At 43.5% G+C, this 19,414-nt stretch overlaps 1 protein-coding gene across 1 annotated transcript; it reads right to left on the reverse strand.

Annotated features, from left to right (window-relative positions):
- Nucleotides 1–896: 896 nt before the first annotated feature.
- On the reverse strand, nucleotides 897–17,622 carry nexmifa (neurite extension and migration factor a). The gene is made up of 4 exons (XM_048230493.1): nucleotides 17,329–17,622; nucleotides 8,233–8,321; nucleotides 3,495–7,386; nucleotides 897–3,044 (listed from the first exon to the last, which is right to left on the reverse strand). Exons 2-4 carry the CDS (start codon nucleotides 8,273–8,275, stop codon nucleotides 2,852–2,854), a joined length of 4,128 nt encoding a protein of 1,375 aa, XP_048086450.1. The 5' UTR covers nucleotides 8,276–8,321; nucleotides 17,329–17,622; the 3' UTR covers nucleotides 897–2,851.
- Between the last annotated feature and the right edge of the window lie 1,792 nt (nucleotides 17,623–19,414).

Here is a 19,414-nt window from a genome sequence, read left to right on the forward strand (position 1 = left end):
CCAGGGGTCTTGGTGTGTGTGTTGGGGGGATGACAGGGGAGATGGGATAGTGTGCTGTGTATGTGGGGAGAGGGCAGTGTGCAATATGTGTAATTGACTTTTCTTTTAATTTTTTTTCAACTTTACACATGTTCAGAGGGGATCATAATAGAAGAAAGTTGGATCTAACACTTTTAAGTTGGTCACAATGTGGCATTAGCTAATGTGGCATACCACAGCAAGAAAAATGGAAAATGGGTAAACATTTCATGCTTTTCTTCCAAAAAGGTAATGAAATGTTTAGGTCAACTTTACAGTTGAATATAGAGAATTGCCCAAGGGATATCTCAGGCATCCAGCCTATTCTTAAAACCAGATTCACCAAGATTCTAGCCTTTGGCTTTATGATAATCATTGCCTATTGTCATGGTTATAGCGGGTATATTTAATGATGACATTTTGGCTTATTTGAGAAGAATTTAAGTAGTTGAAATACTCAAATACAATCCCTCAAAGTATTTTGTTAAAAACTACATCTAAGTTTTTCCAATCCTGCAAATACAAATGACAAAATGCGCTAAAGTAATTAAATGCGTATTTTAAATACATATAATTAAAATACTGCCCATGTCTGGCACCACTCATACTAGCTTCACATCACTCAGATAGCTAAAGTAGGCTATAGGATACAATTTTACTGCAATCTCAGCATCGCCACTGCTTAGCAAGTACAGCTAACTTCTATTAAATGTCCATACATATACTCATACATGCACAGATATTCTTTCCATTTAAATCACATAGGTCTAAATTAATGCTGAACAACACCCACATGATGCAATTTCACACAAACACATCCAACGGTAGAACATCAGAATGCAATTATGTGTGTAGAAAGTCTGCTGAAAGACAGGATATCTCTGTAAACAGTGATCAAAAGCTCTTTTTATTGTATATTTATACCATAAACATGATTACAAAACTTATCAAGTTACCAATATTACAGTTTTCACCATACAGGCTTGATCACAAATATGGAAACTTTTGTACCAGTTACAACAAAAAAGTAATACTAGAATAATTTACATGAAAATCTATAAAACAGCAATGAAATCACAAATTGTCAATATTTTTTTCTGACTGTTTCCAACAATATTTTTACACTATAGCACAACACTCTAACAACAAAATTGGTCCAGTTACAAAATTCTCAACAAAGTTTCACAGCTTCAGCTCATAGGTCATATTTCCCCTCGCCTTCATCTCTGTCTTTTTGTAATGCTTTTGGTTTTTGAAACCATAATCTTGGCATTTGATATCCTTTTCACAGCATGAAAAGGCAGGACGCTTAGCCACAGCAAGAGAGACTTCACAGCACTTTCTAAGAAAAATATACACTTAGAAAATATGTTACAAATTGGCACACGGAAAAATATACAAGTCTTTTAATGTCAAGAGTTCATTGAGAATCATTGTGGCAACAACTCAAGACTATGTAGATAAAGCTCCATATTCTTTAACTTGAAACAAAAGGCAAGGAGTCTTTTCTAATCAATGTTTTAAAATTATGGCAGTACATCAAACATAACAGTATATCATACATTCATAATTATGGGCACAATAAGAATTCAGAGTTTTTTTTCACAGAGTTTTTTTCTTTTTCGAATCATATACCATTTTTTAAAATGTTCCAGTTTGTGTCTATGCTACCAGCACCATTCAAAGGCGGTTTGACACTGGCACCTTTTGACGAAGCTCATAGTCGAAGTGAAAAACTGAATTCATACTCTGACACATGGGAGAAAGAAAAATAGTACATTCAAAAATGCAGTTACAGTTAGAAAATTAAGATGTGAACGGAAAACCGAGCCCCACTTGGACCTGCTAGGATAGCAGAAACATGCATCAGAGACCCCAGTAAACAAAGAATATAGAAGAGAAAAAACATATGTGAGTATGCAAGTTATGCCTGAAAAATTGGCACGTAAATCACCCTACATTAAGATTAATGCATCACCAAACATGTGAAAATGCTGTTCTCGCCACAACAGATTCTCCTGCAACAAACCCTGATATGTATACTTGCTCCTAAAAAAAAAGTTTTTATTAAAAAAAAAAAAAAATGAGAGGAATTAGTAATTTTTTTACACCATTCCGCATACTTGGAATTATGACAGCAGTTAGCTTTCCCATCCGGCACTTAACACCTATTCCATTTCAAAACATCACAGTCCTATATATATATGCAATATATCGGTTTCTGGTTCATTTCTTCCTACACAACATATTCATGATAATGTCTCCAATCTATTTATTTTTCCTCATAGGTTGACTGCGGTAGGCTGGTGACGCCATAGAGACAAAAGGTATATCAAAACATGCACCCTTGAACTTCCCCTGCCCAATCAAAACAAACAATCAAATAAACAAACAAAAAACAAAGACCTAAGCAAATGTATGTAGATAAAAAATGTCTGAAGTGAGTTGTTCACTGTTTGGCACAATATTTTAAACAATATTTTCATAGTCAGTAACTGGTAAATAGTGCATACTTTCCTATACAACAACGATAAATCATTCTTTATATAAATAAATAATAAACAAATAAACAAGTTAACACATGCACACATCCATCCATACACACACACACACACACACACACACAAACACAGGACACATTCTCTATGCTAGAACTTGCCAGATCTGCTCATCAAACATCACCAGTGGACCCTGTTAACTGGACTGGGGAAAGAGATACATAATGCCATGTTAAAAAACTGTACAAACACCAGCATCAACAGGCTGATGTAAGTCAACAGACCAGCAAATCTCTTGGAGAGACAGCTTACTCCCTGCAGAAACCCAAACAGGTTTACTGTTGGCACGATAAAGACGGAAATATCTCGTAGTACAGGAAACCTCTCAAGTGTCCCTGACTTTTGAACAACTGAAGGCAACCACTTGCTGATTTGGCAAAGAGATGGGATGTTTTTTTGTTTGTTTGTTTGTTTGTTTTTAAAGCATTGATGTAGATGTCCACTGAAAAAACAGACACACACTGAGAGCTGTAACAGAAAAACAAAACAACGAAAACATTAACCAACACACAAAGATACAGTATACCAAGGCATTTTCTGTTCATATCAACATATTAAAAAAAAATGCAATGAAATCAAAACATATCTTTAAATTAAAATCATGTAATCGAAAGACATAAGCAGTAATGTCCTAAGAAAATGCAGCCATGTGGTGGTTCAGTTCCAGGAAAGGTGAGCAGGAGTCTGTGGCCTTTGTGACAAACGTGTTTGTGTCATGCAGGATAGCCCAGCTTGTCTGTAGGCTAGGTCTGGGATGTGGTAAGGTTGGGTTGTTAGGGTTAGATTAACATCATGCAGATTCCCGTGGGATGCTGGAGTGCTCAAAAAAGGTTCGGAGGGGTAATGTGTACATTAGAGGGGTGGGGGGGAGAGTTGGGGCACGGGGGCATTTAACGGAATCCGGTGACTGAACGTTACCTCTGTTTCTCAAGTGTCGCTGTCAATGCTGAAACTTTAGCATTCCCTTTGCTGAGCGCCAGCTCCTCACGTGAAAACTTGGCGCTGCTCTTGTGGCGGTACATCTTCTTGTGGGCTGGCCGGTGCGGGACGGGGAAGCAGTCCAGACCTAGCGCCGGGAAGAAGTCCGCGGGGATGAGTTTGGGTGGGTTTTTCGCACCGCGCCCCGCCCCTTTCTTCCCGCGCCCCGCCCCGCTGGTGCCACCACCACCACCCCGCTTCTTCCCAGACTCGAACGGCCCTCCCAGAATCCTCAGCGTCTGGCTTTGCAGCGACTGCTCCCCTGGCGGCGGGCATGGCCCCCACAGTGGCTCAACAGACGCCCTCATGAAGCGCTGAACCTCCGCCATACCGGACACAATGTTGGATAGGATGTTGGACGGCTCCTTGAACTCCTGTTGGTCGTCGTCGGACAGACCGCCGCCGGGCCACTCCCCTGCTACGCCTAACATGGCAGCCGAGGGCGAGTCACTGCCACTGTGGGAACCCCCCATTCCTTTGTTGGACTTCCCCTCCAGTATGGCTTTGATCTTCCGCGCGGATTTGGACTCCTGCCTGGGGGACTTGCTCTGCTCGCCTTTGGCAGCTTTGGGGCTTTTCGTCTTTTTGGGTCCCGACTTGGCGCCTTTCCGTTTAAGACCCTTCTTCCCTTTCAAACCGCCTTCCTCATCCTTGCCGAGACTGTTGCTCTCCTCCTCATTTTCCTCGTTGGGACCGAAGGAATGTATCTGGAGCAGGTGGGTGTGCCTCGACCCGTTCACGTCCTCGAGCTCAGACGAGCTCACCACTCCGCAGTCCCAATGCAGCTCGGAGGCTATGGCCTCGGTGGGGAAACCCGCACCTTGCCGGATTAGGTGCGGGGACGGGCTGGGGGTCACGGGTGGGGACATCTCCGACAGGGAGGCGTGGCGGAACTTGTCCGGCGTGAAGTTGGAGATGTCGAGCAGGTCGGTGGACTCTCGCAGCGGCGTCATCTCCTCCAGGCTTTGCTGCAGCACCAGCTGCGGGCTGCAGTGGGACAGGAAGTTGTCGCTCATCTCGCCCTCATCTCCGTCCCCTCCCTCCCCCTCGTGCAGGCTCAGCGAGCTGTAGTTGCTGGACGCCACAGAGAGCGAGCCGAGGGAGTCGAAGCTGACCAGCCGCCCGACACCGCCGCCGTCCCCCTGAGCTCCGTTCGGGCTTAGCCTATACTCCAGGTCCAGAAGCTGCTGCTGCTGCTCGGGTTGCAGCATCTCCTCGCTTGACACAACTCTGCTGTCTCCGACGGATGACGCAGGAAGGTAGCCTACTGCGGTGGCTTTCCCGTCCGGAGTCAGCAAGGCCTGTTTGGGAAAGCCAGAGTGCATCATGGGAGACTGGGCGGGGATGGCGGACGGAAAAGGAAGCTGGTGTGTCTCCCCAGGCTGAGACGGCCATGCTGCAGGATAGCTAGTGTCTGCGTGGTGTGCGCCCTCGCTGGCGTATCCTTGGCCTTGCTGTTTCTCTCCAGGGTAGCTGCCGTGGCCATGGGGGGACTGAGGGAGCTCCGACTCAGACGGGGGCGAGAGAACGCAGCTTTGTGGAGGCTGAAACGGCACCCCGAGAAGGAAGGGCTGGGACTGCTGCTGCTGCTCCTGTGACAACGGAAAATAGGACGTGCAAGCATTGTTTGATGATTCAGATGCCTCCAGCAAGGTCTGAAGGTAGCCTCCGGGGAGAGGGGGCATGTTGGCAGGAGCTGCGCCCCCCGAGGAGTTCAAGGTCAAAGTGCATTTGTCTGGTGCATTACTGCTGGTGCTCACTTTCGTGTCTTGGGGGTTTCTTGTGCTAGACTCATACGCCTGGGCTGGTTCACTCTCTGCGCTCATGCTGGCCTGTGCGTCTGCCAGTTTCTTAGCCCTTAGTCGAGCCTCACTTCTGAACTTCCTCACTCGGATGGGTTTGTTGTCCTTGCCCCTCTCTTCGCTCTCTTGTCTCATCGCCCTTCTTCTGGGTCCCGGACCACCCAGGCAGGCAGACGTAACACTCCCTGACACCCCGTCCTCGCGCACTGACATTTTATCCCTCAACTTCTCCGCTTCAGCTGCGTTCATCTGGGATGACATCACTTCCTGCCTGCTGTCCACGGGCGTTTTTTCCGTGGTGTGAATCCGTTGGATCCTCAGCCGGTTGGCCATCCTGTGTCTGCGTTTCTTTAGACCAGCGCCGGGTGATAGTTTGCAGCCATTGAGGTGCTTGACCTTGTTGCCAAGTGCCAGCTGCTCCTTCTCCGATTGGCTCTGCCAGAAGGCCTTCAGAGGGGCCAGCTTCTCGTACTGGTTAAGGGAGTCTGCGCTCAAGCTAACAGGCGTGGTCGACGCATCCACTCTTCCTAGTTTCACTGTCATGTGCTTGACTCCTTTGAACCGGTTGATAATGATGTACTTGATGATGACCGGCGGGTCTTTCCGGTGAGACTTCCGTCTCTTCTTGGGGCACCAGTCGTCATCCTTTTCCTTCTTCAGCCCGACTTTCGGCTTGGGCTTCTTCTCGGTGCGGCTCTCGGCGTTCCGCTCGCTCTCGATGGAGTCGACGTCGTAGAGGTAGTCCTCGCGGAAGGCCACCTTCCTCTTGGCACGGAGCCGGTAGCTCAGCTGGCTGGACGAGGAGCTGGAGTTCTCCCGCGACAGGTTGCCGTGCTCTCGCTGTGCTAGCCACGTGTCTGGAGACGAGCCTGTGCAGGAGCTGGAGTCGTCGCTGAACTCGGCCGACTCGCCGGGCGAGCTGCTGAAGTCAAACAGTGACTGGCTGGTGGGGCTGATGATGGGGGTCGGCGTGAGGGCGTCAGCTTTGTCTGTATCCCACGATTCTGGCTTCTCAGCAGACGTCTCCCGTCTGGGGCATGCTGGGAAGAAGCCAAGGTGCTGCTGTGCCTCCTGTAAGGCGTCGGCGTCTGCATCACTGCTGCGCTCGTGGACGCTTTCTGAGAAGGACTCGTAGCGGATTTTGAGTGAGCAGACGTCGCCGGCCAGTGCGGTGTCCTCCTCCTGGAACATGTAGTTGTCCACGTCTTCCTCGCAGAAGAGATTGACGGCCAGCTCGCTGCGGGAGCACAAGTCCAGCAACTCCATGCGGCTCTCGCTGATCAGCGACTCCAGGCAGCTCCAGTCCTGCGTCTCCTCCTCCCCTAGGCCCTCGTAGATGCTCTGGGTCGCCTCCACCGCCGTCGGGTCCCCGTCCGACTCGCTCCCCGCCCCCCGCAACGCCCGCTCTGCTGCATCTTCCTCCTCCTCCACGGACGGCACGACCGCTGCTGCCGCGCCATGGGCCGCCGAGTCGCTGAGGAGCTGATCGGACAGGACCTGCTCGTCGGAGTCGGAGCCGAGGCACGGAATGGTTGAGGCTGAACAAGGTTGGAACTCCTGAGGGAGGCCGAGGACGGACTCACAAGATTCAGACTCTGCCGGGCTTTTGGTGTGAGAACTCAAACAGTCACCTCTCCCCTCACTGCTGCCACCGCCACCATCCACACTACCACCTCCACCAGCGCTACCCAACTCCATGGTAGAGAGAGGGGTCTTATCTGCAGAGCTCTGAGCAGGCCAAGGTGCTACTGATGTGGCACAGGAGATGGAGGAGAGGGAAGATAAGGAGGAAGAGGAGGAGGAGAGAGGAGAGAGCAAAGCAAACGAGGAGAGGGAAGAGAGGGAGGAGAGAGAAGCTGGCGGGGCTGCGGTCTCATCTGGGAAGTCTGGCAGGCCTGGGGAGGGGGAGGGAGACAGGACCACCGAGCTGGGGACTTGGGCACGGACTGGGTGAAGCGTCGTCGAGGGCGGGCAAACAGCAGAGGTGCACACTTTCAGATTGTGGAGCTGCTCTGTTGTTGACTCTGGGGCTAAAGATAGAGGGCGAGGTAGGGAGAGAGAGAGAGAAAGAGAAGGAAGGAGGAGAGAAAGAGACAGAAAGCGCAACAATTGAACAAAAACAAGAAAAGACATTCAAAAGGTAAAACTTGTCTGAGACAGAAATTACTCATTTTAGCTAGCTGGTGACTGCAAATTGGTTGTTGACAGCAACAGCAACACAGCCATTACTGCATTTCATTTTGGCAGTAATTTAAGGCTCTAAATACACACTGACAATGATCACTGTCCTGGCAGAGTTTTCATGTCTGCAATAATATTCTCGCCAGAGCTCCCAGAGTCTCATCACTACATCAGCACCTTGAATTCTCCATTTGCTTCCATGTCTGTCTCCAATTTTATTCCTTCTCTTTTACAGTTTACAGACTACTTTCTCTCTGCGTGAGTAACAGCAGGTAGGCTAAGAATTAGTATGTGCCATTCTTTATACTGGATGTGTGCAGATAACTGACTGACTGTCTCGTTTTGCAAGCAGAACTGTTGTTGAGCTGTTATTCAGCAGACACATGCTGTGTTTAATATCTAGATATCAAAGGTAATGTTTCCCTTACAGCACATCATTTTCATGAGAAAAAAAACATCAGGTATAAACATCTTTAAATCAGCTGATAAATAAAAAAAAGGAAACTTTGTAAAGATTGTTCAGTACTTTTACAGCCTTCAATTCATTTTCTACCCACAAGTTGTTTTCACCGCAAGGCAGCCTGTTGCATCTTAAGGTCTATACGTTGAACTACTCACAAGTGTATATGTTGAACTATACACAAGGTCTATATGTTCAACAATGTATGTAATACATATGTACTTAATCAACTTACCTCTTTGTTGAAGGCTGCTCTTGGATTTCTGAAGAAGATCCATTAATCACTGATAGTTTCTATCAGGCATGCTCTGCCTTGTGTCCAACCTAGAGTAACACATTAAAAAGGTATAATGTAAATACACATACAGTATAATATAACACACATCATCAGGTGCAATGCTAGTGACCATATTTTAAACAGTGGGACTTTGTGTTAGATATACTGTGCATATACAACATTCTGGTATAAACATGTGCCACTAAACTGTGAGGAATTGCCAAATGGTAAGCTCCCAAATTGGTAAAACCCACCTTACAGGTCCGAGAAAGCACAAGCTTTAATTGAACCAATTGTCTGATGACAGTGGTATAAATAACCAGCATTCATCTTTCATACACATAGTGTATGCAGTAACCAATAGCCTCTAGGTCAAAATATGAATGTCTCAGAGAAACAGAATAAAATGAAGGCCATATTCATGTCATGCCATGCAGCAGGGAACGCAAAACAGGAGAGGAAATCAGAGCAGATTACTAATGAGAACCCACATGGGAAGTGAACACTTCGGTCAATAATGCATTCCTTCAATAAAACATGGCTTAGAACTTTGTTTATTTTATTAGATCGTTCCATTTTCCTCTCTCTTGAGTCTTAAAGGACCCTCTTATGTCAGACGTTTCATTCAGAGATGGTGTCAAGCACTGTTTTGTCTTTCTGAGTGTTCAGATCTAGTACTGATTAGCCTAAACGTCAACATTTCTGATTCTGTACAAGTGCAAGCCACTGTAAACACAAACAACATTATAAAATATTAGTCCACTGCAGTGAACCTATGCTCAGATTTCTAATACCCCATTTTCTCTACCGTTTTCATCCTTTTGCCCCATTCTGTTCCAGTCTTACATATATTAACTCTTCATTACATCATGCTTTCCTGCTCTCGTCATTCTCTAGTTCTCTTAATAGGGTCCCAAACCTAGCAGTTACTCCAGACCAAATCTGGCCCTTATGCGGGCCATGCTCGTTCTAAATCCGTTACCTCAGTTCTCCTTTTAAACTGAGGCAACATGTCTACGTAAGATAAATGAGACAGAGATTTTGAAAAGAAACAAAGTAAAGTAAACCTTGCGTTCTGAATTCTGCCTACACTTTAATGACAGCGTTCAGGTGAAGAGAAAAAAAAAAAACACTGATGAGTGAGGAGGCACAGCTGTGTGGGAAGCTATAAGAGTACGAATTAAAATATCTATTCTAAATGTCATTACTCCCTGTAAACATGTCAATTACATGTCAAAATGCATGTAGAATTCTGCATGTTACGAACAGGTAAAACTTCTCATAGCTGTGTGCTATTTAAAGGTGAACAGCAACACTGTTAGACAGCATTACTTCTTGGTGTTAAATGTTCAGAGCCAGCAATCATGTGATTACATGTATTGTAGAGTATTGTATAATGTACAGTTTTGAACATATGGCATATTTTGTGTTTATACCCATGTACTGTCTGATGTTTTCCTATTATAGGCTCTTATGTGTTTTATATAGAGGTTACTTGCATGCCACTATAAAAGTATAATAATCTATGACCACGAGCATTATTATTAGTAGCCTCAAAATGAAATCCTATTATCACTTAATACATATTACTGGTTCATACTAGATCAGTCAACTGATGCCACCATTACTTTTACAGGGTTTCCAGGCATGGACCAAGACCCTTGTTTTTTTGTTTTGTTTTTGATTTTTTGCTGTGGGTACACTTACACTTACAACTTCAACCCTAAGCTGTCAGTGCTGCAAGCATTAATGGCAGTAAGCAGATGCATCACTGTTACGCATCAGCTGGGTTAAACAACTCTGATTATGACCTGAAGGCAGTGCACACATTAGCAAGCCTTCCAGTTTCAAAATAGCGCTGTCTAGGTAACCTCATATGCTGTGTCTTATTAGGTTTTATTAGCATGTGATAAACTAAAGATATGTTTTGAAGTGGTTATTCCAGTCTGTATGCCAAGTAGAAATGATAAATGCCTATAACAACAAATGTGAGTGTGTGTAGTCTACTTTATAAAAATCTTTAATTACAAATGTGTTTAACTGACAAGAATCCCACTGAATAGTCTGTGGTCTTGTGTCCTTTGTACAAAATAAGGCTAATGATTTTTTTCAGGCACAAAAGTTGATCTATGCAGTAATGCATAAAATAAGAGAGAACTGAACACTGACTGAATATAATCTATCTTGTTTAAGTCAGACAGCTGTCACAACCGGTCAAAGTGGTTCATCCTTCCCTGTCTTGAGTTGTCTTCCATGTAACTCTGCAACTGTTTACAGAAACGGACACAGTGGGCGACATGTTGCAGACATCCATCATAAATCGTCATCACCCAATCTGCACCCAATCCTGGAAATCTGGAAACAGATCTGGCTCTGCTCTGGCACTGGGTGATGGCTAGATCTGTCCTGAAACAATCTGCTATTCGCAATCTGCTATCTACACAATCTAATGTGCTGTCTGCACTCGCCCCTGCTCTGCACTTGTCCATGATCCCATTTCATGCTGAAAACAGTTCCTGATCGGTCTCTTCATTGTCTTAAATGTGCTGCCTTCTTCTGTTTCACCCCCCCCCCAGCTGAAAAAGGAGTTAAGGCTTTAATGCACACATACAGGCTTCAATGCTCTGCCTCCTCAAAAACTAACAACAGCAACGATATTGATTGGATCAGAGACATTCAAAAATAAGATGCCCCAGTAAGCTTACCAATTTATTTGCTCACAGGCTCTTGTTCATATGTCAGTGTGTGATTAGGATAAGTCAGGGTAAATAGCAATTCTCCTGACTGCTGATTGGGTGAGAGTGGAGTGACTAGTCAGGCGCATCACAGTTTATGCCACCATGCAGATGTCTGGGACTGGGTCAGATGTCTTTTGTCCCCTGGTGTGTACACACACTATGACAGTATACATACTTACTATGATGATGAGAAATAACTATAATATTCAGGATACCTTTTCATAGTTCAGCCATTCAAGCACTCTCTACAATTATACAATTGTGAGAACAGCTCGTACACATGTGCTGCCAACACGTTAACTGACTACTAACATTAATACAACATTACAGTAGATCATTATGGCCAATTTATAGCCCGTAGAAAACTAGTGCTTTTACTTTGGAAATGTGAAGGATTCTTGAACCTATACAGATTCTTAAAAGACTGCAGTAAAGCAAGAAAATGTTCAGAAGAATCAACAAATTTACACATATCCACAATTAAAACAACAATGTGTAGTATTGGTCAGACTACCCAGGAGGCATGCCCAAAATCATACAAACACCATCAACAACACAGAAGGCCCTGATGAAACAACTGCAAGCCTGCTAGCACATGTCTGTTTGCAGTATACTATAGCAGTTGGTAATAGAATAGAATAGAATATGTATTGTCATTGTACAGGATACAATGAAATTGGATGTCATAATGTAAAAGCTTTTGCTCAAATTCTTTTTGGTTCAGCTGCATAATCTGTTATCTTGTCAGGTAGCCTACCTAACTAGTCAGGTGCCTTTGAGATAGTTTGACATTTTGAAGTCTTGACATTTTCATATTTTTCTCCCAAAAACATGTGATCCCAAAGTGCTGCATATTTTATCAATCAGTGCAAACTCAAAGCCACAAATCTAACCTGAGAGCAGTACTGCAGTAGTCCTCAAGACAATTTATAATCTGTTAACTTCTCATTCTGCCTCAAGTCTTCAGTTTAGAGATGATAGCATACACAGCACACACAGCACTAAGACACACATGGCAGGCACCCATAACGCATGCATGAGGCTCTCCAGTGTCAGATGATGAAACTAGAACTGACATGGGATGAACTTCAGGAAGATGAGGAGCATGTGAGCATGGCCCATCTCCTTCAGGCTGAATACATACCATGGGGCCCTTATTTAAAAGCTGGGTAAAAGTATAAAGTCAATCTATGAGCAAAGTTATTGTGCATAAATGTACAGCATCATGTGGCAGACAGCTTTTAGTTGTTTGACTGCTGTTTGTGCTAGGATCTTTCTCATGGTATCAAATTTGCAAATAGATTTTGCATAGGTATTGAGCAATCTTTAGTTAGACTTAAGAATTTGCACTTTGGCCAGCATTTCAATTAGGGCACCTAGGGTGAGACAAGAACCTATACCAAAAGTTATCCTGTGATAATGCACTGGTAAGGGAAGCATTAAGCAGGAGCCGGCTCCTTACTAACCTTAAAAGGTGCAACACATAGTTTGGTTGTCAAATAGAAAGATGCTTCTATTAGTCAGGTAGAACCCCAGGATAGGTGTGACATAAGGTACTAATGCAATTTTTTTGCATAAATTGATAGTTTAGGGGGTGTAGACTCAGTATCTGACGGGTGCCGCTCCGGCACCCTTGAGCATTTTTTTTATGACCACGCCCCCTTTTTTGACCATAAAAAATAACTAGATGCACATTACTGTATAAACCCATCATGTATGGTATCAAATGAAAGCTCTTCTCAAACAGAAATCAATAATGTCAAAAAAACAAGCTAAAAATTATTTCAAGTCCCTCCAGAGAACATAATAACTCTAAAGCCTGGTAAGGTCACACCGCTAAAGGAACAAAGTAGAGCTTTCTCACAGATTCTGAAAGCAACTATATACAGAACATGTTGCCAGGCTGGCCTTGTACACATCACAAACATCAAATGTCTCCAAAAAACATTCATTCAATCAGACATTTCTCCCTCGCTGTCATCAGTATCCTCCACTGAAAGTGTAGCCATCTTCAAATTTTTATTTGCACACTGTTCACCACCTTTGCCATGGCAGTAGGTGGTGCATGGTAGTCCATCTGACTGACAGCAGCAAGAGGCCCTGGAGCATGCTGGCACTGCCTTGCATCCACAAGCAACAAGCTGTAGAACTGTTTTGGGTGCAATGTCAGTGTTACCATGAACAGGCACAGGAGGTGTTTTTTTTGTCAACTGCTCTCCACAGAAAGACTTTTGATGTGTTCCACTGCATATTCTCTTGTTAGAAGAAGACTCTTTATTTTAGGATGGTCTCTTTTCTTGGTGAATAACATTTATCTCAAGTTACTGAGGCTTTCAAAAGTCTTTCCATAGTAGAGGCAAGAAAGGAAATCCATTCCTGCCTTCATGCTCCTCAGCTTCAGTACATCTGTAAAATTCTTCCAATCAAGATTCCTCTTGCGCATCAAATTGATTGCTGAGTTTTTTCCTTTGCCATATGGATATGACACACTGTCACAACCAAACAATACATGAACAGCCAACAAATCATAACATTTGTCTCCTAATTTGTCAGCCATAGCATTAATGTCAATTACTCTGGGCATCCATGGCCTACTGGTTAGGGAATCAGACTTGTGACTGAAGGGTGGCCAGTTCGATCCCCGACTGGTAGGAAAAATGAAGGTAGGGGGAGTGACTTAACAGCGCTCTCCCACATCCATATCCATGGATGAGGTGCCCTTGAGCGCCAGATCAAGGGCTGCCCACTGCTCCGGGTGTGTATGTGTACTCCTAGTATGCTCACTGCTCTAGGGTGTGTGTGTTTGAATGGGTGTTCACTGTTCGTGTGGGTATGTTGTACACTCCCCCAATCCCCCCTTGTACACTACCCCCGAATGGGTAAAATGCACAGCACAAATTCCTTGTATCCGTGTCCCACATTTATTGGATTAGGGTTAAGGTTAGGCCTGAGGCCTGAGGTGTGGGTTAGGGTAAGGGGACATAGGGCTGTGGGAACATAGGCATGCTCCCGTACTGGTATATGTAAGTATACTTTGGTAGCCTTGGCCTACTGGTTAGGGCTTCCGGCTTGAAACCAAAGGGTTGTCAGTTCGATCCCTGACCAGTAGGATGTGGTTGAAGAGCACTGCTCTCTCATGCCCACAACCATGGTTGAAGTGCCCTTGAGCAAGGCACCTGACCCCTCACTGCTCCCCGAGCGCCACTGTAGCAAGTGAACACTAGTTTGTGCTTCACCTCATGTGTGCTCATTGTGTGCTTCACCTCACTGTGTGTTCACTAATTCATGGATGAGATAAATGCAGAGACATTCAATCCACATACAATCCACATTGTATATGCAAGTATACTTGGGCTATAAAACTGATTTACATAAATTATATTTGTTGTTGTAATTCCAAATGATACGTCTCATTCCTTGCTGGAATATATGGAATACTGGAAGAAATAATTTTCTTGATTCTGTCCTCTCCTCCTGTAATCAACTTTGCAGTTTACTCTGTAATTAAGGGGGCAAATTCAAGGACTGTTATAGTTATGTAATGTGCTGATTAACTGGCAAGTACCTCATAACTCAGACTAGTTTGTATCAATCCTGGACTGTGGTGTCTGTTTTTAAAGCATTAAAAAAATATTAGGATGAAAAATATTGTTGTCTTTAATTCTGGGGGGAAATCCAAGGACAGTTATAATTATTGTGCTTACTACCTGGGAAGTACCTCACAACATTGCTGTCTGAAATTTAGCAACTGATTCAAGGGAAATTAAAGCTAAGGTGCTAACTAACCCGCAAGTTGGTGAACTAGGGTACATCAGACTTGCTATAATATTCATATTAAAATGAATTACTATTGAATGATTGTATTCCTGTATGTATTAAGCTACATGGCAGTTCAATAATTTATTTAATTTAATACCAAACATGACACGATTTAGAGGTATAAGCTATTATGCCGCAAAAAGGAACCTAATTTGACCTTAAAGGTCACTTTGCAAAAGGTATTTTGTTCTCTGGAGGGACCTAAACTATTTTTTCTACTTTTTTATGGTCTAAGCTGATTTCTGTATGAAAAGAGCTTTAATTTGATACCATACATGATGGGTTTATTAGTTAATGTCTATTTAGATGATTTTATATGATTAAAAAAGGGGTGTGGCAGCTGATGCCATTTTAAAGAAAATGCTCAAGGGTGCCCGTCAGATTCTGAAAGGACACCCCCTTACCTATCAATTTATGCAAAAAAATTGCATTAGTCCCTTATGTCACACTTAAGCCCAAATTCCACAAAGTTCTACCTGACTATATTCTAGATTCTAATTCTAAGAACAGAGTGAACATCATGTTTCCCAGAGGTCCTACACATTCAGGGTATTTTGATACTCTGCTCAGATTTGTTTTATGCATGCAATTGCGCAGAGCAAGAGAAACATCACAAACTGCACACTTATTCTTACTACTCTTATAATGTTGTTTCTGCACTGCAATGGTACTGTTACCTCACTGCACATAGCTGTACATATCTGTCTATATGGTTCATACTGAATATCCATATTTATTCCGTATTTCTTATAATATATTCTGTTAATACACTGCATATATTATTCTTACTACTCTTATAATGTTATACTGCTATACATTGCACATATCTGTACATGTTGTTCATTGTTCATACTACATAGCCATATTTATTCTGCTCTTATAAGGTTCCTGCTAATACACTTCACATATTTATATTTAAATTATATTACTGTAAACCAACTGTATACTACTGTCTACACTGCACTATATATCTTGTATTGTCTAGGCACCACCTGTCTATACTATACTGTATATCACAATGCACTTTTTTGCACTTCTGGTTAGACGCAAACGGCATTTCATTGACTTTACTTGTAGGCTACTCTGCACAATGATATAATAAAGTTTAATCTAATCACAGACTGCAATAAAAGGCCAAAACGGGCATGTGATTATTGACACATACTGATGTAGTTTTAAGTATTGCATTATTTTTGTGAAAAAACTAAATCATAGACACAAATCTCCTAAAGCTGAACTGGAGGAGCAGTTTTGCTATCACAATCTGTCAAGTGCACCTACTTGTTGGTCACACATACAAAAGCTGATAGCACAGACACACATTGATGTTATACCTGTCCCGTCCAAACACATTTTATATCACAACTATACACAGGCCTTCAAGCATTTTGATTCTGTGACTTTCATGGTCTACTACTTTTGAACACAGATATAGCCTACCACATGGAAGGAAGTTGTGTTCTAGCTCGATAAAAATGCCATTTTTTATCTTTATCAGTCAACGTTATTGGGATACTGAATATAAAATATCTGAGCTTTCCCACTTGAACTTACAACACACGTAGACATGCCGGTCATGCAAATGATCCTTCAGTGCCTGATCGAATGATAAATTAACGTGAAGGTCATCCCCAAGACAGACAAATACAAAACTAACGGCGCAGCTATTATTCATGCATCTGTTTTAGAAGCACATGGGAATCAGGAGAGGCCTGTCATGCCTTTCCCAGTTTTGCTTACTTAAATACTAAATACTCAATAATAATAATAATGCTAATAATAATGATGATAATAAACATTTACAGGGGAAATCTGTATCAGTTCCGTCACTATAGGACAGCCTATAGCAGGCATGTTCCAACCAGCAAGTGCCGCATGTCATGATAACAGACCTGCATATTATAGCCAACATCACTTCTTCAAACTGCCAACATAATAAACCACAAAAACAATATACAGATTACTGCAGCATGCGCAACATCGCACAGGGCTGGTTTGAGGAGCATGTTGAATTCTAACCTTTTATTTTTACGGGAAGGGAATGGTGTATACGTGTGTGTGTGTGTGTGTGTGTGTGTGTGAAAGAGAGAGGACGGGTACTGGGGGGCAGGGCATTATTATTGCCTGCACAGAGCAGAACTAGCCAAAATCGATGGCCGGGCTTTCGTATTTGCATTCATTCAAAGGGCTGTTCAGCAAGTGTAAGGGCTAATGTTATGACATACAATTGACATATAGGCCTACACGGCTTACAAGGTTACGCATTCAACTCTAGCAATCTCACAGGAGTAGTAACACGGATTCGTCTACCCCCTCGCTGTTGCATGCTCACACCGAGCATCTTGGGGTTGATCCGCACCGTAGCCTATCAGTCTAACCACCCTAGACACCAGGGCCGCCGTACCCCCGTCAACATTACCCGCGTTTCATGCGATTAAATAAAAATATTAGTAGGCTATGCGTGTGATTCCCACGCTGCATTTTGCTGCAAGCTCACCTTGTTTTTAACCCACGAGCCAGGACTCTTCTGTAGCAGCAGGTGGACGCGCCTCTCGCGCCGTGGCTTGCCTACCACTCCATTTTTATTTCCCGGTGCTGTTCGGTTCCTAGGAAACAATCAAAGCTCTGCCCTGTCCCGATTGCTTTCTCATCCTTGTGGTTGACATGAGCGCGGTGGCCGCTGTCATACAGTCAACAACTGCGTGGGCTACTCAAGCTGTTTTTTTTCTGTGGATGTTTTTCTCCCCACAGCTACACCCCGTCCCTGGTAACGACGACGCACTCATGCGCTGCTACCCCCCCCCTTTTGAGACCTGCCATAAAGAGCGCGCCCACACATCGCGGGATCGCGCTTAGCGTGCCCGGCTAAACAGGTGCAGCGCTCTCGGGAGTAGCTAGACTGGAGAGAGAGTCTGCTAAGACTACTAAACAATTCTTCCAAACTCATAAACTTTGAAGAAGAATTAGCCTTAGTAGACTCTAACCAGCTACTCGTATAAGCCTGGCGCAAAATAGGCTGGAATGGTTAGCTACATACATTCTCAGTCACAGCGATAGGCCTACATTCTTTTGTACATTTATGTAGGCTACATGGCTCTGTAAAAAGTGAAGTTTAAATTTTTAAAAAAAGAAAGAAAGAAAATACAAACATTAAACTCTCGTATCCCATTGATTCCCCAAGAAGGGTATGGTATAGCCTACTACTGCTATTATTTTAATTATTAATTTCAGTATGTTTTAGACTGTTATTTCATCGTTGTCCTATGCCCATTACCGTGACGGCACGCCCTGGTTTCTGGTACCTCTCTCTTGCTGAAGGCTGATCAGAGAAGTTGTCACTGTTTGACCATGATGTGGATGAGGAAGGCTATAGCCTCTGGCCATCAGTCCCTCCTCTTGCATCTGTCGCTGGGGGGTAAGAGCAGAGGAGTAGAGGTGATGCAGTTTATAGATAAGGGACCAGATAGGATAGGCTACCTCCTTGCTTTTGTCCTGTTGCTGTGTTGGAGCGCTGGGAGAAATTTTGGTCCCAGATAAGAATACTAACCCTCCCCCATACCAATCTTTGCCAATAATCTTATTCTATAAGGGCCCCCTGTCGGTGCAGGGCCCTTTGAGTCATCCTAAAACCAATCCCCCTCCTCGTTGTGTATAGGTAGGCCTATGTGTGCAGTTTCCATGTGATTGCTTGTTAACCAGACTAAGTCATGTGACAAAGCCCTGCAGTGACTACTGATGACTACATCTGACAGTACTCATGTGTAGGCTACTCTGGCCAATGCATGTGCGTATAGTGCACAACTCTAACAACATGATAGATAGATAGATAGATAGATAGATAGATAGATAGATACTTTATTGATCCCTAGGGGAAATACACACACATTCACTAACAGCAGAAAAAGTAATTAAAAGTATATAAAAAAAACACAACTAAGCAATAAGGACTGTAGAAGATAAAGAATATACTAAATATACTAAAATATAAATTATACTAAATAAAATTTAATCTAAATCAATTCTAAAAAAACAGTATCCACATAGTGGGTGATTAATCAATCAGATGCGCTTGCAGGGACTGAGCATGTGGTCCTCTGTGCATAAGGTAAGGTAAGGTGCTATTTGTGATGGTGCAAATGAGTAAGTCAAACAGTGCAACAGTGCAAGAATAAAGTCTATATATCTATGTATAAAGAACTATATTAAGAAAGGTATAAGTGTGGTCACAGTTCGGCTGTGGCATGGAGGGAGGGGTTGTGCATATGTGCTAATAAAGCACGCAAACAGTGAGGCAGAAGACAATGGTAAAGTGGCTAGTGGACAGACAGTTCAAGACATGGAGTGCATCCACTTTCTCTCACTGCTACAGGTTGAATGAGACATCAGCTATTCACAGCATTCAGAAGTCAGACTGGCCTTGGACATAGTCGAGTCATGATGACACATCTGATCAGATAGAGGCTGACGGTCTGATTTGATTTCTGTCATTGCCAGTGTAGTAGCTGTTAACTATAGTTCACTCACAGTTGTGGCCCTGTCCATGTTAAGTTACAATCAGACTTACACTTACATTCCAAGACATT

The sequence above is a fragment of the Alosa alosa genome, chromosome 2, assembly GCF_017589495.1.
Source record: "Alosa alosa isolate M-15738 ecotype Scorff River chromosome 2, AALO_Geno_1.1, whole genome shotgun sequence".
Classification (NCBI taxonomy): Eukaryota; Metazoa; Chordata; class Actinopteri; order Clupeiformes; family Clupeidae; genus Alosa; species Alosa alosa.

What these genes read in the sequence shown, in the direction of transcription:
- nexmifa (XM_048230493.1), bottom strand. Translation starts at nt 8,275, where the DNA reads ATGGATCTTCTTCAGAAATCCAAGAGCAGCCTTCAACAAAGAG. An exon ending in GAGCAGCCTTCAACAAAGAG is followed by an intron (nt 7,387 to 8,232) that starts GTAAGTTGATTA and finishes CTCTATCTTTAG; the next exon opens with CCCCAGAGTCAACAACAGAG. An exon ending in GCGACACTTGAGAAACAGAG is followed by an intron (nt 3,045 to 3,494) that starts GTAACGTTCAGT and finishes TTTCTGTTACAG; the next exon opens with CTCTCAGTGTGTGTCTGTTT.